This window comes from Acipenser ruthenus, chromosome 23 (assembly GCF_902713425.1).
Source record: "Acipenser ruthenus chromosome 23, fAciRut3.2 maternal haplotype, whole genome shotgun sequence".
Lineage (NCBI taxonomy): Eukaryota > Metazoa > Chordata > Actinopteri > Acipenseriformes > Acipenseridae > Acipenser > Acipenser ruthenus.
This window is the reverse complement of record NC_081211.1, coordinates 9,399,452-9,424,368: the sequence shown is the minus strand read 5'-3', so window position 1 is coordinate 9,424,368 and position 24,917 is coordinate 9,399,452. Positions and strand designations below refer to the sequence as shown.

Sequence of the window (24,917 nt, the reverse complement as noted above, 5' to 3'; positions counted from 1 at the left end):
GCAGCTGACCCCTACACTAGCTATGGGACAGTGTTACAGTAGTGGAGTTGACCCCTACACTAGCTATGGGACAGTGTTACAGTAGTGGAGCTGACCCCTACACTAGCTATGGGACAGTGTTACAGTAGTGGAGCTGACCCCTACACTAGCTATGGGACAGTGTTACAGTAGTGGAGCTGACCCCTACACTAGCTATGGGACAGTGTTACAGTAGTGGAGCTGACCCCTACACTAGCTATGGGACAGTGTTACAGTAGTGGAGTTGACCCCTACACTAGCTATGGGACAGTGTTACAGTAGTGGAGCTGACCCCTACACTAGCTATGGGACAGTGTTACAGTAGTGGAGCTGACCCCTACACTAGCTATGGGACAGTGTTACAGTAGTGGAGCTGACCCCTACACTAGCTATGGGACAGTGTTACAGTAGTGGAGCGGACCCCTACACTAGCTATGGGACAGTGTTACAGTAGTGGAGCTGACCCCCACACTAGCTATGGGACAGTGTTACAGTAGTGGAGCTGACCCCTACACTAGCTATGGGACAGTGTTACAGTAGTGGAGCGGACCCCTACACTAGCTATGGGACAGTGTTACAGTAGTGGAGCGGACCCCTACACTAGCTATGGGACAGTGTTACAGTAGTGGAGCTGACCCCTACACTAGCTATGGGACAGTGTTACAGTAGTGGAGCGGACCCCTACACTAGCTATGGGACAGTGTTACAGTAGTGGAGCTGACCCCTACACTAGCTAAGGGACAGTGTTACAGTAGTGGAGCTGACCCCTACACTAGCTATGGGACAGTGTTACAGTAGTGGAGCTGACCCCTACACTAGCTATGGGACAGTGTTACAGTAGTGGAGCTGACCCCTACACTAGCTATGGGACAGTGTTACAGTAGTGGAGCTGACCCCTACACTAGCTATGGGACAGTGTTACAGTAGTGGAGCTGACCCCTACACTAGCTATGGGACAGTGTTACAGTAGTGCAGCTGACCCCTACACTAGCTATGGGACAGTGTTACAGTAGTGGAGCTGACCCCTACACTAGCTATGGGACAGTGTTACAGTAGTGGAGCTGACCCCTACACTAGCTATGGGACAGTGTTACAGTAGTGGAGCGGACCCCTACACTAGCTATGGGACAGTGTTACAGTAGTGGAGCGGACCCCTACACTAGCTATGGGACAGTGTTACAGTAGTGGAGTTGACCCCTACACTAGCTATGGGACAGTGTTACAGTAGTGGAGCTGACCCCTACACTAGCTATGGGACAGTGTTACAGTAGTGGAGCTGACCCCTACACTAGCTATGGGACAGTGTTACAGTAGTGGAGCTGACCCCTACACTAGCTATGGGACAGTGTTACAGTAGTGGAGCTGACCCCTACACTAGCTATGGGACAGTGTTACAGTAGTGGAGCTGACCCCTACACTAGCTATGGGACAGTGTTACAGTAGTGGAGCTGACCCCTACACTAGCTATGGGACAGTGTTACAGTAGTGGAGCTGACCCCTACACTAGCTATGGGACAGTGTTACAGTAGTGGAGCTGACCCCTACACTAGCTATGGGACAGTGTTACAGTAGTGGAGCTGACCCCTACACTAGCTATGGGACAGTGTTACAGTAGTGGAGCTGACCCCCACACTAGCTATGGGACAGTGTTACAGTAGTGGAGTTGCTTCTTTGTGGTAAGAGGTGTTTATTTCCACAGCAGCTGCAGCTCAAATTGGTTGATTGTCTTTATATTTTAATCACCCTGTTGAAATAACTGTGAATTTCATAATCCTCCCAGGTGCTGTAACTAATTCAAAATGACTTTCGTTTATAGGGCACATTTCGAATAAAGGACGACAGCTCAGTTTTCTGATGAGCTCTGGCACCCTAGTTCTATAATGAAACACAGAGCCTCTCTGAGACCGTGGATGTGCATCACACAACACTGCCTGTTACATCTACTGCCCTTAAAAGAAAAAGGACCTTAATGAATTGACGTGCTTGTTTGAATACAGGCCTGATTAAACCAAAATGAGGGTGGAGCTAAAGCAATGAGGCATAGCGATGGCAGCCACGGTCTCTGCAGGTATTGAGGTCACGAACCTGCATGCTTCACTCCATCAGACCCAGCTGACCCCACAGTGATATTCTGAACTCAGTCCTCGTGTCATCTCTTGCTTTGAACCTGCAAGTCTATCCTCGTGCTTTTACTGGTATGGGAGGGCTAAAGGGTAGCTGAGTTAACACTGCATTCGGGAGTATAAACAGGCTGATCAGTGGCCCTCATAATCTGTCTCCCACTGGCCAGCCCTCCAATCTCCAAGATCCTCTCCATGACTGCTGAATGGTTTGAGGCGACACTCAGTGACTTTTGCAACAGGAGCGCGTGAAAAACTGCAGTTTAAATTGCTTGTGACATTTACAATAGGTGATGTGAGTATTTTAGTGCCGAATGTGAAGTTTTTACGAGTTTTACGAGCAGGTAAAACATTTTGGACCAAAAAACAAAATAGCCGAAATACAAGTACATTAAAAAAATAAAAATAAAAAAGAATAAAGCTGCCCTTGACTGTAACACACTTTCCAGTGGAGTGGTTAGATTAATCATGCTGAATATTATTACAAGGAATACAATCGAATTTGACAAGCAGCAGCGAGCTGCAAATTAGCCGACCGAACTCAACGCACTGCCAGTAAACAGTGCAGCAGGGGGCGCTCGCTCTCCTCCTATCAGCGCACTGCTGGACTGTGGAGCTGCAGCGTCTTCACTTCCATCGAATCAATGGAGGCGGACCAGCATTCCCTAAACACACAGAGAGAGAGAGAGAGAGAGAGAGAGAGAGAGAGAGAGAGAGAGAGAGAGAGGGGCAAGGCAGCTAGCTTGCAACGCTGACAGCGAGCTTTAGGCGGAGATAGAAAGAGAGAAGCCTACATCTTTACACCACACACGAGGGGACGCCTCTAGTAAAACACACAAGAAAACTCGAGTGGAAAACGGAGTGGAAAGGAGAAACTGTGTTGCAATAATAACACTGCCTGGGATCAGCGCTGTTGAGGACGGTGCACTGTTCGTTTATTTAGCGGGGCTTTGTTTTGTAAGTTATACGCTAAATACCCATACCGATACAATCATAAAACAACGAACACGGGCTAATAGGCTTAATTTGACTGCTGCCTTACACACGAGCACCATGAAGCTTCCGTGCTGGATTGCGGTCGGGTCCATTGTACTGGCTTTGAGCGACGTCGCATCGGTAAGTGACAATACCAGTTGTATTATTTTATTTTTATTTTATGTATCCATTATTTTAAACCAAAAAATCCTAATCTGTAGCACTTGCAGTCGGCGTGCTAGTGTTGATCTTATTGTAAAACTCAAGTGCATGTGTAAAATACCGGAATTTAATGACTCTTTTGAAGGAATCGGTGCTTGTTTGGTTTTTCAGTCGTTATCGGATGTGCTTTATTGTGACCAGGTTTGCACAGAGCACACTGCACGCGATGATCTGTACGTTCTGTCGGACCGAGTGGCTTTGATTCCTTTTTTGAAGCTGTGTTGAAAACGCTAGCATGAGCAGACCCGGAGTGGTTTGCTGCTCCTCCTCCTCCTCTCCGCTGATTTCCATGCCGACGTGCGGGAGTGTACCTCGGGGATGTTTACACTACAGCAGCCTGAAACACTTACCCGCTCCCTGCGCGGTCCCTGGGGTCCCAAACGCGAACGGGACTTCTCAAAGAAAGGGGGCAGGGCAGGATATCGGCATTCGGATGTCATGACAGAGCGAGTGAAAAACATTGATCAGGTTGCAATAGGGCAGGCATGTGCGGCTAGGAAGAATACGGGTGATTTGGTATAGCGTTATGTGTACGTGCTTACTGTTCTGTATAGCGCGCTCACATCTCAGCACGGCAACATACGATATTCAGAGACCCGCAGGCAGGAATGCTGGAGCCCGGGACAGGTCCTTTAAAAAGGGCCCCCTCTTAATCCAGCGAGCGCGCTCTGCCAGGGTTTGCCCTATAAACACCTTTCTAGTTTGTTTTGCATGTTAAGAAAACCCGAACTGAAGAAGATAGCTGTTCAGCTTGGTAAAATACAGGAATCCTATCTGAATCATACATTTCCTAATGATTTATATATACTGTAAACATTCATCATACGTTCCGTTATATACAGCACTAGCCAAAAGTTTTTCATCATTAGAATTTTAGGATTGAGACATAATTAAACAAAAATAACTATAAACATAATTTAGATATTTTTATTTAACATCATGTAATCAAAGAAACTACAAAATGATATCGCAAAAGTCTACTGGAAGCCATAATACTAGTATAGTATTTCATGTTAGATTTCGAATTGTCACATTTTTCCATTTTTCATTGTCTGTGGAAAACTACAAAGCGGTATGTAATTCAATACGGTACCTTAACATTATTCAGCAGGTTTCATTCGACTTTATGAAGCAAAATGTGTTAGTTCTGTAGCAGTCTTTTCATTTTCATTTAAAGTAAGAGGCTACAAATCCTAAGAAGGCGGTATGGATATCCTCCCCCAGCGTGGGGTGCAGGGGGGTATGGGGGCTGTGGGTATCCTCCCCCAGCGCGGGGTGTGGGGAGTGTGGGGGAGTGTGGGGATCCTCCCCCAGCGCAGGGTGTGGGGGGTGTGGGGATCCTCCCCCAGTGTGGGTGTAGGGGGGTATGGGGGGTGTGGGGATCCTCCCCCAGCGCGGGGTGCAGGGGGGTATGGGGGCTGTGGGTATCCTCCCCCAGCGTGGGGTGTGGGGAGTGTGGGGGAGTGTGGGGATCCTCCCCCAGCGCAGGGTGTGGGGGGTGTGGGGATCCTCCCCCAGTGTGGGTGTAGGGGGGTATGGGGGGTGTGGGGATCCTCCCCCAGCGCGGGGTGCAGGGGGGTGTGGGTATCCTCCCCCAGCGTGGGGTGCAGGGGGGTATGAGGGGTGTGGGGATCCTCCCCCAGCGCGGGGTGCAGGGGGGTGTGGGGGGTGTGGGTATCCTCCCCCAGCGTAGGGTGCAGGGGGGTATGAGGGGTGTGGGGATCCTCCCCCAGCGCGGGATGTGGGGAGTGTGGGGGAGTGTGGGGATCCTCCCCCAGCGCGGGGTGTGGGGAGTGTGGGGATCCTCCCCTAGTGTGGGTGTAGGGGGGTATGGGGGGTGTGGGGATCCTCCCCCAGCGCGGGGTGCAGGGGGGTGTGGGGGGTGTGGGTATCCTCCCCCAGTGTGGGGTGCAGGGGGGTATGAGGGGTGTGGGGATCCTCCCCCAGCGCGGGGTGCAGGGGGGTATGAGGGGTGTGGGGATCCTCCCCCTGTGGGGAGTGTGGGGGAGTGTGGGGATCCTCCCCCAGCGCGGGGTGTGGGGAGTGTGGGGAGTGTGGGGGAGTGTGGGGATCCTCCCCCAGTGTGGGTGTAGGGGGGTATGGGGGGTGTGGGGATCCTCCCCCAGCGCGGGGTGCAGGGGGGTGTGGGGGGTGTGGGTATCCTCCCCCAGTGTGGGGTGCAGGGGGGTATGAGGGGTGTGGGGGTCCTCCCCCAGCGCGGCGTGCAGGGGGGTATGAGGGGTGTGGGGATCCTCCCCCTGTGGGGAGTGTGGGGGGAGTGTGGGGATCCTCCCCCAGCGCGGGGTGTGGGGAGTGTGGGGAGTGTGGGGGAGTGTGGGGATCCTCCCCCAGTGTGGGTGTAGGGGGGTATGGGGGGTGTGGGGATCCTCCCCCAGCGCGGGGTGCAGGGGGGTGTGGGTATCCTCCCCCAGCGCGGGGTGCAGGGGGGTGTGGGTATCTTCCCCCAGCGCGGGGTGCAGGGGGGTGTGGGTATCCTCCCCCAGCGCGGGGTGCAGGGGGGTGTGGGGGGTGTGGGGGTGTGGGGGTCCTCCCCCAGCGCGGGGTGCAGGGGGGTGTGGGGGTGTGGGTATCCTCCCCCAGCACAGGGTGCAGGGGGGTGTGGGGATCCTCCCCCAGCGCAGGTGCAGGGGGTGTGGGGGTGTGGGGGTATGGGGATCCTCCCCCAGCGCGGGGTGCAGGGGGTGCGGGGGGTCCTCCCCCAGCGCGGGTGCAGGGGGTCCTCCCCCAGCGCGGGTGCAGGGGGGTCCTCCCCCAGCGCGGGTGCAGGGGGGTCCGGGGATCCTCCCCCAGCGCGGGTGCAGGGGGGTCCTCCCCCAGCGCGGGGTGCAGGGGGGATGGGGGGTGTGGGGGTCCTCCCCCAGCGCGGGTGCAGGGGGGTATGGGGATCCTCCCCCAGCGCGGGTGCAGGGTGGTGTGGGGGTGTGGGGGTCCTCCCCCAGCGCGGGGTGCAGGTGGGGATGGGGGGTATGGGTATCTTCCCCCAGTGCGGGGTGCAGGGGGGTGTGGGTATCCTCCCCCAGCGCGGGGTGCAGGAGGGTGTGGGGGGTGTAGGGATCCTCCCCCAGCGCGGGGTGCAGGAGGGTGTGGGGGGTGTGGGGATCCTCCCCCAGCGCGGGTGCAGGGGATCCTCCCCCAGCGCGGGTGCAGGGGGGTGTGGGGATCCTCCCCCAGCGCGGGGTGCAGGAGGGTGTGGGGGGTGTGGGGATCCTCCCCCAGCGCGGGGTGCAGGAGGGTGTGGGGGGTGTGGGGATCCTCCCCCAGCGCGGGGGTATGGGGGTGTGGGGATCCTCCCTCAGCGCGGGGTGCAGGAGGGTGTGGGGATCCTCCCCCAGTGCGGGTGCAGGGGGGTGTGGGGATCCTCCCCCAGCGCGGGGTGCAGGAGGGTGTGGGGATCCTCCCCCAGCGCGGGTGCAGGGGGGTATGGGGGTGTGGGGATCCTCCCTCAGCGTGGGGTGCAGGGGGGTGTGGGGATCCTCCCCCAGCGCGGGGTGCAGGAGGGTGTGGGTATCCTCCCCCAGCGCGGGGTGCAGGAGGGTGTGGGGGGTGTAGGGATCCTCCCCCAGCGCGGGGTGCAGGAGGGTGTGGGGGGTGTGGGGATCCTCCCCCAGCGCGGGTGCAGGGGATCCTCCCCCAGCGCGGGTGCAGGGGGGTGTGGGGATCCTCCCCCAGCGCGGGGTGCAGGAGGGTGTGGGGGGTGTGGGGATCCTCCCCCAGCGCGGGGTGCAGGAGGGTGTGGGGGGTGTGGGGATCCTCCCCCAGCGCGGGGTGCAGGAGGGTGTGGGGGGTGTGGGGATCCTCCCCCAGCGCGGGTGCAGGGGGGTGTGGGGATCCTCCCTCAGCGCGGGGTGCAGGAGGGTGTGGGGATCCTCCCCCAGTGCGGGTGCAGGGGGGTGTGGGGATCCTCCCCCAGCGCGGGGTGCAGGAGGGTGTGGGGATCCTCCCCCAGCGCGGGTGCAGGGGGGTATGGGGGTGTGGGGATCCTCCCTCAGCGTGGGGTGCAGGGGGGTGTGGGGATCCTCCCCCAGCGCGGGGTGCAGGAGGGTGTGGGGATCCTCCCCCAGCGCGGGTGCAGGGGGGTATGGGGGTGTGGGGATCCTCCCCCAGCGCGGGTGCAGGGGGGTATGGGGGTGTGGGGATCCTCCCTCAGCGTGGGGTGCAGGGGGGTGTGGGGATCCTCCCCCAGCGCGGGGTGCAGGAGGGTGTGGGGATCCTCCCCCAGCGCGGGTGCAGGGGGGTATGGGGGTGTGGGGATCCTCCCCCAGCGCGGGTGCAGGGGGGTATGGGGGTGTGGGGATCCTCCCCCAGCGCGGGTGCAGGGGGGTATGGGGGTGTGGGGATCCTCCCCCAGCGCGGGTGCAGGGGGGTATGGGGGTGTGGGGATCCTCCCTCAGCGCGGGTGCAGGGGGGTATGGGGGTGTGGGGATCCTCCCCCAGCGCGGGTGCAGGGGGGTATGGGGGTGTGGGGATCCTCCCCCAGCGCGGGTGCAGGGGGGTATGGGGGTGTGGGGATCCTCCCTCAGCGCGGGGTGCAGGAGGGTGTGGGGATCCTCCCCCAGTGCGGGTGCAGGGGGGTGTGGGGATCCTCCCCCAGCGCGGGGTGCAGGAGGGTGTGGGGATCCTCCCCCAGCGCGGGTGCAGGGGGGTATGGGGGTGTGGGGATCCTCCCTCAGCGTGGGGTGCAGGGGGGTGTGGGGATCCTCCCCCAGCGCGGGGTGCAGGAGGGTGTGGGGATCCTCCCCCAGCGCGGGTGCAGGGGGGTATGGGGGTGTGGGGATCCTCCCCCAGCGCGGGTGCAGGGGGGTATGGGGGTGTGGGGATCCTCCCTCAGCGCGGGTGCAGGGGGGTATGGGGGTGTGGGGATCCTCCCCCAGCGCGGGTGCAGGGGGGTATGGGGGTGTGGGGATCCTCCCCCAGCGCGGGTGCAGGGGGGTATGGGGGTGTGGGGATCCTCCCCCAGCGCGGGTGCAGGGGGGTATGGGGGTGTGGGGATCCTCCCTCAGCGCGGGTGCAGGGGGGTATGGGGGTGTGGGGATCCTCCCTCAGCGCGGGTGCAGGGGGGTATGGGGGTGTGGGGATCCTCCCCCAGCGCGGGTGCAGGGGGGTATGGGGGTGTGGGGATCCTCCCTCAGCGCGGGGTGCAGGAGGGTGTGGGGATCCTCCCCCAGTGCGGGTGCAGGGGGGTGTGGGGATCCTCCCCCAGCGCGGGGTGCAGGAGGGTGTGGGGATCCTCCCCCAGCGCGGGTGCAGGGGGGTATGGGGGTGTGGGGATCCTCCCTCAGCGTGGGGTGCAGGGGGGTGTGGGGATCCTCCCCCAGCGCGGGGTGCAGGAGGGTGTGGGGATCCTCCCCCAGCGCGGGTGCAGGGGGGTATGGGGGTGTGGGGATCCTCCCCCAGCGCGGGTGCAGGGGGGTATGGGGGTGTGGGGATCCTCCCTCAGCGCGGGTGCAGGGGGGTATGGGGGTGTGGGGATCCTCCCTCAGCGCGGGTGCAGGGGGGTATGGGGGTGTGGGGATCCTCCCTCAGCGCGGGTGCAGGTGTCATACCCTTGTAGCTCAATTTTGCCAGAACGTGTCGCCACGAGAGGCCACGAGAGTTAACTCATTCATTAATGCCGGCATTTCTACTGTGTATCTAGCTTGAAGAACCCTGCCTTTTAGCACCCTAGTAAAGGCCGGACACACCAGCGTTTCGCGTCAATTCACTTTTTTTGTTTTGACGCGCAGTAGACAGTGGAGACAGAGATAGAAGAGATTCGTACTGTACATGAGTTTGAACATAAATTTCCATTTGAACTTCTTTAAAAGGGAATTATGATAGTCTTCTAAAATAAAGAACCTTCATCTTTAGTAACATGCCTATTTAAACATAGATAGATAATCACAGTGTGTGTTTATGTGTATTTGTACGTGCGAGTTTGTTTGTGTGTGTGTGTGTGTGTGTGGGTGTACTTTTTATCTGTATATACACTACTAGTCAAAAGTTTTAGAACACCTCCATTTTTCCAGTTTTTATTGAATTTTACGCAGTTTAATGTCTCAATGTACTCTGAAATTAAAGCATAGAACAAATAAACAATTGGAGATAAAAAAGAAATCATGGAATCGTTTTGTTTAACAAAATTTAATCTAAAGTAGCCACCTTTTGCAGATATAACAGCCGAACACACTCGTGGCATTCTTTCTACAATGGAAATCAAATATTGTTCGGAAAGTTCTTCCCAACACTGTTGCAGAAGTTCCCACAAATGTGTTGCACTTGTAGGTTGCTTTGCTTTCACCCTTCTGTCCAGTTCATCCCAAACCAGCTCGATGGGGTTTAAGTCTGGAGACTGTGCTGGCCATTCCATGATTTGAAGCCTACCTTCTTGTTCTTTTGTTCTGAGGTAGTTCTGACATAGCCTGGAGGTATGTTTTGGGTCATTATCTTGCTGTAGGATGAACCCCTGACCAACTAGGTGTATACCAGAGGGTATTGCATGGCGCTGCAAAATGCTGTGGTAGCAGTTTTGGTTTAGGGTGCCACTCTGTGCAAGTCACCGAATCTGGATCCAGCAAAAGAGCCCCAGACCATCACACTTCCTCCTCCATGTTTGACAGTTGGTGTCACACACCGAGGAACCATCCTTTCGCCTACTCGACGGCGTACAAAAACTCTGCGTGATGAACCGAAGATTTCAAATTTTGATTCATTGGTCCATAAGACCTTCTTCCAGTCTTCAGTAGTCCACTGGCGGTGCTTCATGGCCCAGGCAAGCCTCTTTTTCTTATTTTGCCATCTTAGCAATGGCTTTCTTACTGCCACTTGACCTGTCAAACCTGCAGCTCGAAGTCTTCTCTTCACAGTTGAAACTGAGACTTGCTTACTTCGACCAGTGTTAAGCTGTGCTTGAAGCTGTTGTCTTGTGAGCCGCCTATCACGCAAGCTGTTGACTCTCAGAAACTTGTCTTCTGATTCTGTTGTGGCTTTGGGTCTGCCAGACCTCTTCCTGTCAGAGTTTCCTCCAGTTTCCAAGTGCCTTTTGATGGTGTAGGAAACTGTACTCACTGACACCTTGGCTTTCTTTGCAATTTCTCTAAAGGAAAGACCTACACTTTTAAGGGTTATAATGGTCTGTCTGTCTTCCTTTGTTAATTGCCATTTTCTCGCCATTATGAGAGCAATATACTACTTCCTGCAGTACAATACTGCCCAAATAATGCTTAAGAGGGTGTAGTAACACAGTCTGTTCCAACACTGCTTTTATACAGACAGAGGGTTTGTAAGTAATCAACAAAAGTTGGGACACCTGTAAGAATTGTTAGCATCAACTTTCAAGGCTTAATTTACTTCCATTGCTGCAGAACAGCTGTAAGTTGTTAACCCATTACTTGTTCCTTGAAAAAGGCCTTTTTGTATAACTCTGAAATGTACATTATTTTTCAGTTTTTGGTAACCTAAACTTTTTTTTTAATCTCTGGCAGTTTACACTGGACTTGAACTGCTTAAATTTCAATAAAAACTGGAAAAATGGGGGTGTTCTAAAACTTTTGACCGGTAGTGTACATTTTGTGATTATGCAGCAAAAGATCTGACCGGTACATCTTGTATCTCATATAGTGATATTTTGCGTTTTAATAAAGACTGAATCGCAAAACAAAGCGCATAAAAATAAAATCGTCATATTCATTAATTGCGCAATGCAAATATCGTTTCCTGAATTAGTTGTACATGCTAGGTTTCCGATCGATCTTCTAAGTCAGTGCATACGACATTTTACAATTCTATAACACATACTCGCTGTATTCATATTGCCAACGTTTGGAAACTGCTCAGCGGGACGCTCGTCTCATGTAATAGACGTATCCCCCCAACTCAGCACGACACGACCATCATGACAGTAAAAATAGACATAATGATGCATTCTTACCTTTGTGTAAGTTAGTGATCAGCAGATGTGTCAGCCGCATGCAGAGCACAGCGTGTGGTTTTCACTAACTCTACTGTGCAGAATAAATGATTTTTTTTTTTCTATGGGTAAATATCGGGACTTTCTTCCTATGCATCGGGATGCGAGACATTTGCTAGGACATTGGGACTGTCCCGACCATATAGGGACTGTTGGCATGTATGTGTATTGCGTACACTTTGAGTAAAAAAAAAAAGACGATCTTACACAGAAAACGTAGGTTGGTTGTTTTTAAAAAATGGACTTATACAATTTCATAACTCTTGCTGTACGGTTACTGACTCGGGTATATGATTGTACAGTTCGGCCTTCATCACCAACATCGCTTGTAAGCTCAAAACTGATTGGTCCATCGCGATTCCATGGAAACTTAAGTCCGGAAACGAAATACCCTCAGAGAAGGAATGTTTTACTCGAATTACGTACGTAATGAATTGTGGAAATTGCCGCTTTTTTACTGGAAGAAAAAAAAACATTTTGAATACTATTCACTGGAACATACGAGCACTGTGAAAAAACATTGAGTGAAATAGCTCGCATCACTTGATTTTCAAGGTGTGGTATCTGAAGCATAATCAACAAGTACAAAGAAACATCATCTGTAATTGACAAAACCAGGACTGGAAGACCCAAAAAGCTGCCGAACAAGGATGAGCAATACTTGAAGATAATATCCTTGGAATAGAAAGAAGACAAGCGTTGAATTGACAACAGAACTGGCAGAAGGCACAGGTGTTGATGTCCATCAAATCAACAGTACGAAGGTCACTCAAAACGAAAAAAGACGTTTAATTTAAATTTAGGGTATGATTTTAATGCAGACAGAATCATACTGTAGAGTTAGAAATGAGTGAACAACTTCAAAGGACAAGTGTTTTGACAATATTACATTGTCCTTGTTGCCCCCCCCCCCCCCCCCCCGACGGCATCACTGGGTGTTCATGATAGATGCATTTAGTTTAGCCAAGCCCTTGGACTGTTCTGCCAGTTGAAATGACTTCTGTGTTTTGATTTATTAAACATTTCCTCATGAGAGGCATACTGGTTTGTTGTCTTACTTCATTGTGAAACACTCCTTTGGGTTGAATTCATTCTGGCTACACTCCCCTTCACATCCAATTATAATACATTCATTGTGTGGATGCAAATATAGCCCAGTATGGAACACTTGACATTTTCCTTGGAGAGAAAGATATATAAATAGTGTGAACTATGAGAGCTTAATTAATTGTGGATAACTCCTGCGCACACCAGCATGAATTCAGACCTCAGTGACCCTGTGAATCTGAGGCTGGCTTGAAACACGGATCAGTTCATACAGCATAGGTGCTCAAACAGCGTGGTCTGCTGTGGGGCTTTAATTAGGAGTTTAATTGAAATGGTAAACACAACAGCATTGTGCAGTACAGACTACAGCAATGGTCTGGAGCCCCCCTGCACTCCGTTCACACTTTCAGTACTGGTGGGACCTCATCCTGGCTTATCGTAGCGTTGTGTGTTATCACACGCCGACACGCCGTGGGAAATCACGTTGGAACCTCACGGGACTCCTAGGTTCCAGTCTGGTTAACCAATTTACCCTCCTGGGTATTTATCAACTGTTTATGTATTAACTATAAAACCCGGAGAGCTGGGGCTCTCTCTCTCTCTCTCTCTCTCTCTCTCTCTCGCTCTCTCTCGCTCTCTCTCTCTCTCTCTCTCTCTCTCTCTCGCTCTCTCTCTCTCTCTGTATACAATGCCTTTCTGATCAGTCTTGTCTCAGTATTGTGGATGTCACATCTCAGTGTGTGTGCCGTATGTCCTAGATTGATACAGTATATGTGATTTACAAAGCCCGCTAATCCATTACTTTCTGAATAGAACATTAGTATTGACCGATAAAAGTACCATAATGCCCATGTATTCCAGTTCATTTCAGTGTACTGCAGGGTTATTGAAATGGTGCGGTAATGATATTCTTCTGGTAATGTACTAGCATTGTACAGTAGTGGTAGCAACGCTGCTTGGGGGATGCTTTTGTGTTGCTTTCCTATATAAGCAAGTGATTATGAAGTATTTGTTCATGCACGATGTTTTGAATTTCCCAGTTAAATATTCAGTTCATGTACAGATGTTAATGTACACACATGATTAGATATGTTATATGATTATATTTGTTTACTTATAAGTACGTCTTCAATCTTCATAAACTCTCCCTGGGAGTCACTGCAAATCACTGTTCTCGTTTATTCAGTGTAATAATTTGTCTCAGATAAGTGTAAATGTGCCAGTATAACTAGCTCCCACAGAATCGAGCTCTTTAGATCGTTCTAGTCGTTCAATATTCCTTTTAAAGTCTGTGTTCAGTACTACCTCATTCCAAGCGAGTGTGGATTCAGTCCCTCCCCTCCCAGTGAGAGTATTAGTTGTGAGCCCGGTTGGGTCTCATTACTTGTCTGGTATTGTCAGGGGGTTGCCTAGTTGAAGTTGTTGCCTCAGGGAGGGAAGCGCTCTCTGATTGAATGTATGAATGTAGTGAGACTGTGCTGGGACTGGGGGCTAGCTGTCCAGTGCTTGGTTCTTGGACCCCCACCCCCGCCCCCATTCCCTAAATCGAGGGATCAAGATGTGGAGTGATTCTGATCTTAATCAGCCCCCATGTGCACTGTGCAGAGTGAACACAAACCATTTCATATGAAGAAGAGCAGGGCAGCGAATTTGAAGCAAAGCAGATTTATTATTGACAAGGTCGATACCTGAAAAAAGAAACTAGGACCAGGGGTCACAAATGGAGATTAGATAAAGGGGCACTCAGAACAGAAAATAGGAGGCACTTTTTTAAACAGATAATTGTGAGGGTCTGGAACCAACTCCCCAGTAATGTTGTTGAAGCTGACACCCTGGGATCCTTCAAGAAGCTGCTTGATGAGATTCTGGGATCAATAAGCTACTAACAACCAAACGAGCAAGATGGGCTGAATGGTCTCCTCTCGTTTGTAAACTTTCTTATGTTCTTATTAAATCCTATTTTCAAGCATCTCAGAATCCAATGTTGTGAGGACACCTGCACCGCCCCTGTGACTGTGAGTGAGTGATATGCAGGTAGATTAGAGAGTGTAAACAAACTGCACAGTCAATGAAGCCCGGCGGTAGAGAGCATGGGCTTGTGAGTAATGTAAGAAATGTTGTTGAAGAAGCTGAGGAATCCTAGAAGCTGCTTGAGGGGGCGATGCTGTACACAGTCTCTGTGAATGCTGCCCATTGGAAGCTGCCTGACTCTCACACACACAGGATTACATTCCTGTGTCACTTCATGAGATTAGACCCTGCTCTGCACTTCTCACTATCTCTGTTGGAGAGGCTGTGAGATTGACGACTCCTGGCTTCCCACAGATTAACTGCAGGCGTGCTGAAATAATAATGACAGCAAGACTTCGAGGCGTCGAGACATTGGAAATGAAATCTTAAAAGGCTTAGTTTTAGAATTCTGCTAAAACCGTGATTGAGGGACTCATTTCAACGTGATTCCCTCCCTCCCTCTTCCACTCACTGCTTAGCGTTCACAATCTGAAACAGGCCAATCCCTCAGCGTCCAAGTGCTGTTGAAGTGACAAGCTACCTGGAAGAAGTGGTTTAAACTCTAAACCCATTGAGTTGTATTTGAACAAAAGCTGCTGAATATCTCTAATTTTAATATAAAGAGAAAAGCCAGTAAACACACAGATCTTTAGTGATACTGACAGTGAACCAGTGATGTTTTCCTATTGTAAATCCACGGTAAAACAGCACATTTTAAACTAAAGCCGTGGTATTCACAAGAAGTAGTGTTGATTGATGAAGCCAAAATGATAATGAAGACATGAGAAAATCTTCTACTCAAAATGTTTGTCATTGAACTTTAAGTGTCTTAGATTATTTCTTCATTTTATGGCTAATGTTTTATTTTTAAATGTCTGCATCCTCTGAGCATTACTGGCCAGTTTTAAACCCACTGAGATCCCAAATACCCATTTCCAGAACCGTTCAAAATACATGATTAGATTTCAGCGCTTGGAACGAATAGCTTGTCATGTCAAGCTTGGAAACTCTGTCTCTGTCTCTGTCTGTCTGTCTTTCTCTGTCTCTCTCTCTCTGTCTCTCTCTCTGTCTCTCTCTCTTGCTCTCTCTCTCTCTCTCTGTCTCTCTCTCTAACTCTGCCTCTGTCTCTGTCTCTCACGCGCTCTGTCTCTCTCTCGCTCTCTCGTCACCCCACTGGAGCAGTCTATATAAGCAGCATTTCATATGCAGTTGATATGAGTGACACCTTGCATGTCCCTGGTCCGCGGTGGACTGCCTGAATTATTCCTGCTGGCATTTTGAATATGGTTAGTTGTGGTGGCCTCAGAGGGAAGCTCTGCAGACAGTTTGACTTCTCGGAGGCTGTTCAGGTGAATACTGCTCCCGATTTCACAAACACGGATGAGGGCAGTGGGTGTATATTGTGGAAAGGCTATTGTCTGTTGGTCATGGGCCCTACATACTGTATATCACATTTATTAGTCCCCACGGAAATCTGTGGTAAAATTTACATAAAACATAACAATTCTTAAAAAATAAATTAAATACAGTTATGGCCAAAACATATGACTGTATTTAATCACATTAGTAATAATAACATTTGCCTAGCAGAGTAAGATTGTAGTGGTGCACTGGGATTCAAATTAGCATTGGTACATTTTACAAATGCACTGTTTTACGAGTGTGTACTAGGCTTGGAGCAATTTTAACAGGGTATTTTTAGAAACATATGTTTTTCACCAAAATGTAATTTTAAAACGTATCCACATGAAGAGAGCACATAGAAATAGTTTGGAAGCTGTGACAAGCGCTTGGAAGCAGTGACAGGTGAAGCTGAGTGGCTGATAAGCTAGCTTTTTTGTTTCTTTGACCAAGGCCACAATGTGAAAGTGTTACCATCACATATGACAAAACAAACAGGAAAGTAGCGATTTAAAAAAAGAGGATTTTCACAAGAATGTTGTCATCCCAAGTAATCGGATAATATCTAATATAGTTCACCACCCCCTTCCTTTTTGAGCATTCATGTTACTACACCATGTACAAAAAACGTGTGTATTTCCATATATAAAGCGAGTGACGTCTTTCAGAACCTGCAACATAGGGAGTACAAGCAAGATCCGAATTGATTTTCTCTGACCACATCAGTAAGACGCTCGGAGGAGGAGCTCCAGACTCCACATGGAGTTCTCCATCTGTGCCCTACATCCCCGGCTTGTGTGAGGGTCTGTCGCCACATCTAATGCATTCCAGCTCAGTCTCCTCTCCTGCTATTAAACAGGGAGGTGTCTCTGAAGCCTCAGTCCTGTCTGAAGTGCTTGTGGAGTGGGAAGGGAAGGGTTTTGTTTGTTGGCAGCAGTGCTTGCAAGGAGAAAGAATTTCTGCTTCCTGTACTTTCGTCCTGCTCGTGAAGTTGTGTATTTCATCATTGGGGTTGCAAACATGTCACTTGCGTTTTGATTCTAATTGATTGTGACAGTAACAGGTAGATTATTTCCCATATAACAATTAGGGCTGGAAACGTGCACTACCAAACACAGCTTTTGTCCACTAGACCAGACTAGATCAGTGGGAGCCACAATACTTGATACTGCCATCTAGTGAGAGCTGATGGGAGTGCATTTGACACCTCTGCGTGTGTGCCACAGGTATCAAAGCTGTCGCATGCCAAGGTAACAGCAATAACGACACAATGGTGTACCCTGGAGACTGAGGGTTCACCCCTTCCTGCCTCCCTCCCTCCCCCTCTCCCTTCCCACCATGTGGATCTCATTGCGTGGCACCAGCTCTTTTGATCTGCAGGATCTTATGACCCAAACTCAATTAAAGCTGAGCCGCTGACTCTTGTTTGTGAGGAGTTTGACTCTGTCAGAGTGGGAAGGTTTATTGTATTTCTGTGATGAATGGAGTGTCTGTGTTGTGGGGCTGGGACAAAGACTCTTAGAGAGAGTAGCTGAGGAGTGCGTCCCCTGAACCAGTGTGAGAGAGAGAGGCAGGCTTGACCCTCCCAGGACTGGCTGCGTTAGCTGAGGAGCACGTCCCCTGAACCAGTGTGTGAGAGAGAGGCAGGTTTAACCCTCCCAGGACTGGCTGGCTGTTCCAGGCTTAGGACGGACCAAGTACTGTAAAGCACAGGAAACTCAAACTTTCAAGCAACTTTTCTTTGCTGCATTTCCAAGCACCTGGTGGTGGTGTCCATATGGAGAGTTCAGTCAGACAGCCACATCAAAACTGTTTGTGTTTTAGCAACGTGGGAGGGAATGGTTGAAAGAGTCTCGCTAGCTGCTTCAACAGTTAACAGGCTCGTTCCATCTATCAGTGGGTTGAAATCCAGTGGAACAGGCATGTCTCAGAATGTACTTGTTCAGAATGGTGCCCATGAGGATTAGAAGGAGCCACAGTTTGAGCTCTCTCAGCCCTGTGGTTTGATGATATACACGTCCTTGAACAGGGATGGAAATAAGGCTCCTATTGCATAGCAGTTTCACTTATTCCAGGTGTTACTATGAACTTGATTAGCCACAATGTATAGTTATCAAGCCTTCTAAATTCATCAGGAATGGATCAAACTGCTATGCAATGGGAGTCTTATTTCCATCCCTGCTGAAGTTTGGGAGATTAGCCCCTTCCCTCCCTCCTGGTGAATGCTGTGTCTCCTGAACCATTTGAGCTCAAATCACAGCTATTAAAGGGTTGGTTTACATCAGTGTAATGAATCCTTTTTTTTTTTTTTTTTATAAATTTGGAATCACCAGTTATTTTACCCCTGATTTTCTCCCAATTTGGAATGCCCAATTGTTCAACCCAGCTCACCGCTGCAACCCCCGCACTAACTCATGGGCGACGAAGACGAGCACTCGCGTCTTCTGAAACGTGTACCGTCAGCCATCCACTTTTTTGCGAGTCCGCCGTGAAGCCGTTATAGAACTATAGCGTCGGAGGACCTCACAGTTCTGAATTGCACACAGGCAGGCCTGTAGGGGTCGCTGGTGCGGGATCTAATGTAATACGGCAGGATCTCTAATGTAATACGACAGAATCTAGTCTTTTAAATGTTCCAGTGTTTGAGATCCTACCTTCCTTTCTAAACTCACTTTCACTCAGCTTCCACTTACACCCTCTTGTTCTTCTCTCTGTGCTAAATTTGAAGTCCTGTCTTGGGTTAACTGTATCTATACCATTTATGATTTTAAAGACGACAATCAAAGAGGTGCTCTTCAGCTTTGATCTGCATATCGTTTCTCAAGATGAAGGTGGAGTATAAATCGGCAGTGTTAGATGTATAATAATTCCCCTTTATAGTTTCAGCTATACTTCAAATGCAGTGAGTAAGGTTTAAACATGTTCAGCAGTGAAGAACCCTTCATTAAACCAGTGCGGTCCAGTAAGGGTTAACACTGCCCCCTGCCTCCCGCTACAGAGCCATAGTTTCTATGACAACCACAGAATGCTGCTCGTGGCACCTTTCTTGGTTTTGATCATAAAACATCCAATTAAGAGCCAGCACACTTGCCTTCACTGGATGCAGACCAATTAAACCACTCCTAGGGATGCTGTAAGGTGATCGGGGGACCTGTCCACTTCAGCACAGCCCCAGTTTCAGTAGCCAGCATTCAGAGTGCTTGCTCATGAGATATACAGTGGTAATACTGTACTAAAAACAAAAGTCGTAAATTGGGTTCCAATTGGCAACACGAAGTAGACCTTGATAAAGACTTCGTATTACTATTAAGACTATTTATTACAACAGCGGGTTTCTTGTTTGTGTCTCTGTAGTCGTTTATTACGGCTGTCCTTGTCTGCGTGTTTCCTCAGCCTGAATTTACTGTTGCTGTTCTGTAGTGCAGATACATGTGGAGCGTTGAACACTCAATCATATCAACACTGAGAAGAAAGGGTTGTAAAATGAGCAAGCGTTTCAATGAAAAATCTTTGTCAATGAATAAGATGTTGTGCTGATTTCTTTCTGTAGTGTAAGGGGATTGCTGAGGGAATGCAGGGTGCATCTCTCTATTGTCAGCCTTGCTTTGTACTGTAGATTCTTAATATTCATCTGTGACCTGATGGCTCATGTGGTGATGTCAGACCAGGCAGGAAATTGACACTCGGACAGCAAGGGGGTATGAAAGCGCTGCGGCGTGTTTATTAATAAATAAAAAGTTTAAACAAAACAGAAACACTTTATACAAAGCAAACGGCACGTTGGCCAAAACAAACAGACCCCAAACAAGTATCGTGCTGGTCCTTCCAGCACGAGTAGCAATTGTTTATTTCTTTAGATTTTAATTAATTTGCCTCTCTCTCTCTCTCTCTCTCTCTCTCTCTCTCGTTCTCCACTGCGAACACACAACCCTGTGTGCGTGAAATACTCACTCTTTTATGCAGCTGTATCGAGACTCGATTGCTAATCACTTTTAAATTACTCGTGTTACATAGCCCACATTATACCCTGTGCACCAATACATACACACCAACAATAACACACCACATAAAACATAAATGATCACACTCTGTTGAGATCATGTCAGTGGAGCCCATGGTATTTGTGATCACACTCTGTTGAGATCATGTCAGTGGAGCCCATGGTATTTGTGATCACACTCTGTTGAGATCCTGTCAGTGGAGCCCATGGTATTTGTGATCACACTCTGTTGAGATCATGTCAGTGGAGCCCATGGTATTTGTGATCACATTCTGTTGAGATCCTGTCAGTGGAGCCCATGGTATTTGTGATCACACTCTGTTGAGATCATGTCAGTGGAGCCCATGGTATTTGTTATCACACTCTGTTGAGATCATGTCAGTGGAGCCCATGGTATTTGTGATCACACTCTGCTGAGATAATGTCAGTGGAGCCCATGGTATTTGTGATCACACTCTGTTGAGATCATGTCAGTGGAGCCCATGGTATTTGTGATCACACTCTGTTGAGATAATGTAAATGGAGCCCATGGTATTTGTGATCACACTCTGTTGAGATCATGTAAATGGAGCCCATGGTATTTGTGATCACACTCTGCTGAGATCATGTCAGTGGAGCCCATGGTATTTGTGATCACACTCTGCTGAGATCATGTCAGTGGAGCCCATGGTATTTGTGATTACACTCTGTTGAGATCATGTCAGTGGAGCCCATGGTATTTGTGATCACACTCTGTTGAGATAATGTAAATGGAGCCCATGGTATTTGTGATCACACTCTGTTGAGATAATGTAAATGGAGCCCATGGTATTTGTGATCACTCTGTTGAGATCATGTAAATGGAGCCCATGGTATTTGTGATCACTCTGTTGAGATCATGTCAGTGGAGCCCATGGTATTTGTGATCACACTCTGTTGAGATCATGTCAGTGGAGCCCATGGTATTTGTGATCACACTCTGCTGAGATCATGTCAGTGGAGCCCATGGTATTTGTGATCACACTCTGCTGAGATCATGTCAGTGGAGCCCATGGTATTTGTGATCACACTCTGTTGAGATCATGTCAGTGGAGCCCATGGTATTTGTGATCACACTCTGCTGAGATCATGTCAGTGGAGCCCATGGTATTTGTGATCACACTCTGTTGAGATAATGTAAATGGAGCCCATGGTATTTGTGATCACACTCTGTTGAGATCATGTAAATGGAGCCCATGGTATTTGCGATCACACTCTGCTGAGATCATGTAAATGGAGCCCATGGTATTTGCGATAGACTTTGGGAGAGTCATTGAAGTGAAGCTTCCGCTTGCTGCACCTGAGCATGCAAATCCGGAGCCCTGCGCAGGTTCATTTCCATGCACGCTGTCAGGGACGCCACTGCAGCTTGATGATTTGCATGAGATGCAAATTGAATTGATGACCCTCCACATCCTCCGAGTGGGTGGAAAGAGCTGTCCAAATGAGATGAATCTCTCCAGTGGTGCTATCATAGCCTGTAACTGTTCATACTGAGGTGAGTGGTGCTATCAGCGTCTGTAACTGTTCATACTGAGGTGAGTGGTGCTATCAGCGTCTGTAACTGTTCATACTGAAGTCTCTGCCCTGGCTGTTTGTGTGCAGACCTGCCTGCATCAGTCTCTTCCTATCCGCTTCGATCTGCACATTTATCCCACTGGATCATTCTGTCTGATTTTAGTAAATGCCTCAATGACAGGAATTCTTTGTGTTCCAACATTCAGTAGAAGCAGTAAATATCTGTGTTGGAATTATTCTGAACCTGCAGTATCTTATATTTAGCCTCCTATTGTATGTTATTATTAATTGGGCATGTCCTATTAATATTTTACAGTAATAACTAGGTTGTCTGAGCAAGCTGATTTTAATAACTCCCTCTGATCCCAGTTAGCGTGGATTACATGGTGTACTCAACAGTGGACAAATTACAACAGAGATCTTCATTGTTTTCTAAGGTAGTGAAGGGTAGGTAACTGCTCTCTTTCATCTGTAGTTTAATTTACAGAGGTGTAAAACGAGCTGGCAAATTTAGAGAATTTAATTGAATTGAAACATGAGAGTCCACATGAGTTCTACTGATGAATAACAAAGCAAACAGAAATCAAGAGAGAGATGGAAAGCAGATCTTAACGTATTGAGTCTGTCTGTGTAGATTCTGTTGTGGTTTAAACATTTCGAATGCTTTCTCGTTGACGTTCTCAGTGAAATTATAAGAATGTTTTCTGATTTGGTTCCAGTAGGTGACTTATTGTTATGGCCATTTCTGTATTTATAACAAACTTCATTTAAAAAGCACCACACTAAGAAAGCGCTGTATACTCCTGTTTAAAGCAGTCTATTGAAAGATACAAGTGTCTCTGTACTGCAGAGCCCCACCGGCAGTATAATAACGAGACTGCAGCCAGAAGAGGTGGGTGGGGAAGGGAAAGGGAGATGCGCACTGATAAGAGAAATGTAAACCCTGAGCGAGGCACGGAGCAGCTCTCAACCCTGAGCGAGGCACGGAGCAGCACTCAACCCTGAGCGAGGAGCGCAGCAGCACTCAACCCTAAGCGAGGAGCGCAGCAGCTCTCAACCCTGAGCAAGGCGCAGAGCAGCTCTCAGCCCTGAGCAAGGCGCAGAGCAGCTCTCAGCCCTGAGCGAGGCACGGAGCAGCTCTCAACCCTGAGCGAGGCACGGAGCAGCTCTCAGCCCTGAGCGAGGCACGGAGCAGCTCTCAGCCCTGAGCGAGGCACGGAGCAGCTCTCAACCCTGAGCGAGGCACGGAGCAGCTCTCAACCCTGAGCGAGGCACAGAGCAGCTCTCAGCCCTGAGCGAGGCACGGAGCAGCTGTTGGTGCGATTGATGAGATTTATGCTCTGCGATGGAGGGGCAGGACTGATGGAGTGGTGGCAGGGTCCCAGGCTGGGGAGTTTACTGCTCCGAGACATGACCCAGTTTGGTCTAAACAATGAAGTCATGGCTGAGACCCCTGACCCACAGCTGTCAGCTCTGTATACTGTGCAGACTAGCATCCTCCTGAAAATGTAATGTGAGTGCGAATCACAATGTGCTTGTGTGAGTCTGATGTGAAACCATCTCTCTCTCTCTCTCTCTCTGTCTGTTTATTTTGTCCCCTCCGAATAGAATAATGATGCTGCGGTCTTTAACCTGGCGGTGATATTAGCTTAGAGTTTAAATATTTGCCAAGTGATAAATGGTTTGAACTGTGCTTAGACATTTAATCTGCAGGCCAAAGCCAGGCGTTACCCTTACTGTTCACACAGCAGTAAGTGCACAGTGTACTCTGATGTATTTCATATGCATTATTCCTTCAGTCTTTTCCCATATACAATGAAGTGCTGTAAACATGCGGGAACGGGGTGCCTGACAGGGGAGCGGGGTGCCTGACAGGGGAGCGGGGTGCCTGACGGGGGAGCGGGGTGCCTGACGGGGGAGCGGGGTGCCTGACGGGGGAGCGGGGTGCCTGACGGGGGAGCGGGATGCCTGACGGGGGAGCGGGGTGCCTGACGGGGGAGCGGGGTGCCTGACAGGTCTGCTGCCTTGTCAGCTACAACAGGGAGGTGCAGCTTTTATGCAATCCAGAATACATGTTTGTAACAAAACAATCGATCAAGCAATCCGGCATGAGAGGGATAGGTGATTTCTTCCATACGCAATTAGTGTGTGATACACGAAACAGCAGAAAATCTAAATAACTCTGATTCTGCTGTGCCATTGCCTGCTATCATTCTCCCCGAAGCAATGGACCTCCACAGTGAACTTACAATACCTGCCCATCTCCGCAGTGTTTATGGGATACAAAAAAACTGTTTGGTTTTCATGGTTTTGGTTTATTGGTTAAAACATAAAATTACATTTTAAAAAAAGGATGATGGAAGTGGGGCAGTTTCGATTATTTTAAATGTTGCTGTAAGTGAACCTGAATAAGGCTTTTGGAAACTGAACAGTGCCGAGGCTGTGTGGCTTGACTTGCCTGTTAACACAGTGCTTGGTTAATGACTGAGGGAGGTCAAGGATGAGTCACTGCTCCCCCTTCTTTTCCCAATTCCCCTGGGTATCACTAAAAAGCTAAAAAAAAAACCTTGTGATGTTCTAAACGTGATCCTGTTTATTTCTACAATCCGTGAAGCTCTCCTTTGAGCCTGAGCGATCAAGGGCCCTGGTATCTGTGCTGAAGTAAGGGAGGGGGAGCAGAGACTCCTTTGAAAGGTTTCACTCAGAAGAGGCACCATCGCTTAAAGGCAACTGTCCTGGGAAACGCTGAGCTCTCTCCCTGCAGCGATCAGCAAACCCAGGCTTCGAAATGGAGCTCTAATTTACAGCTCCCTCTAAACAAGTTACTGTGTCTGAACTAAAGCAGTTATTTACCTGCAAATACCTCAAACCTGCGCTGGATGTAGGGAGCACACTTTCTCTGAGGAGGTTAGGGACGGAGGGAGGGAGGGAGGAAGCAGTTCAGTCTCCATGCCTCAAGCCTGCCCTGGACTGGAGGGAGCACCCTTTCTCATGATTGATTGTATTATCACTACAGAAACCAGCGTATGAAACACATTCTACAGAAACAGAAAGCATACAACGCCATTCAACCGCAGAACAGTCGAGAAATTGATTTTAAAACAAAAGGGGGAAAAGCAGCATTGTTTCAGGTTTGTTGTGTCGAGAGGCTGTACATTAAAGGGGCTGTTTTAATGCTCCGTACCCTATAAGGCAGTGCTTGTTTGATAGTCCTCAGTTGAAAGGTTTTTTTTTTTTACTTAGGCTGCTGTACTTAAAGGAATGAAAGCATTCCCCTGGCCTGGAACAAGGAGTAAGTAGGGCACTGGGCCAATTCCATTAAACCCACAGTCGCTCATAACTCAAACCAGCATGGGGCTGACCTTTCACCCCCGGGGGAGGGAGGCGGTGGAAAGCAGGGCTGCTATTGGCTGGACCAGCAATTCAGCCACTGCAAATCAGGTTTTCATTTAGCAGATGCCAGCCGCGCCGCAGCGATTGCAGATAAATAATATTGCTGCTGCCTCTGGGCTGCTTATTGAGAGTGAAGGGAAGCTCTCAATCTGCTGTCTTTAACACAGGCTGCAGTTCTGTCAACGAGCCTTGTAAAGTCTCGCAGTGGGCCCCTGGCTTTTAAAGAGCA

The 24,917-nt window shown here is 49.5% G+C and overlaps 1 protein-coding gene across 1 annotated transcript in view; it reads left to right on the top strand.

The window, feature by feature from the left end:
- The first annotated feature begins 2,736 nt into the window (after positions 1-2,736).
- The window catches only part of LOC131699748 (syndecan-3-like), a 90,571-nt gene continuing 68,390 nt past the window's right edge, over positions 2,737-24,917 (top strand). Inside the window, exon 1 of the mRNA XM_058997731.1 lies at positions 2,737-3,254. Coding sequence (XP_058853714.1) covers positions 3,192-3,254 — 63 coding nt within the window. The 5' untranslated portion in view covers positions 2,737-3,191. The remainder of the gene's footprint in view (positions 3,255-24,917) is intronic.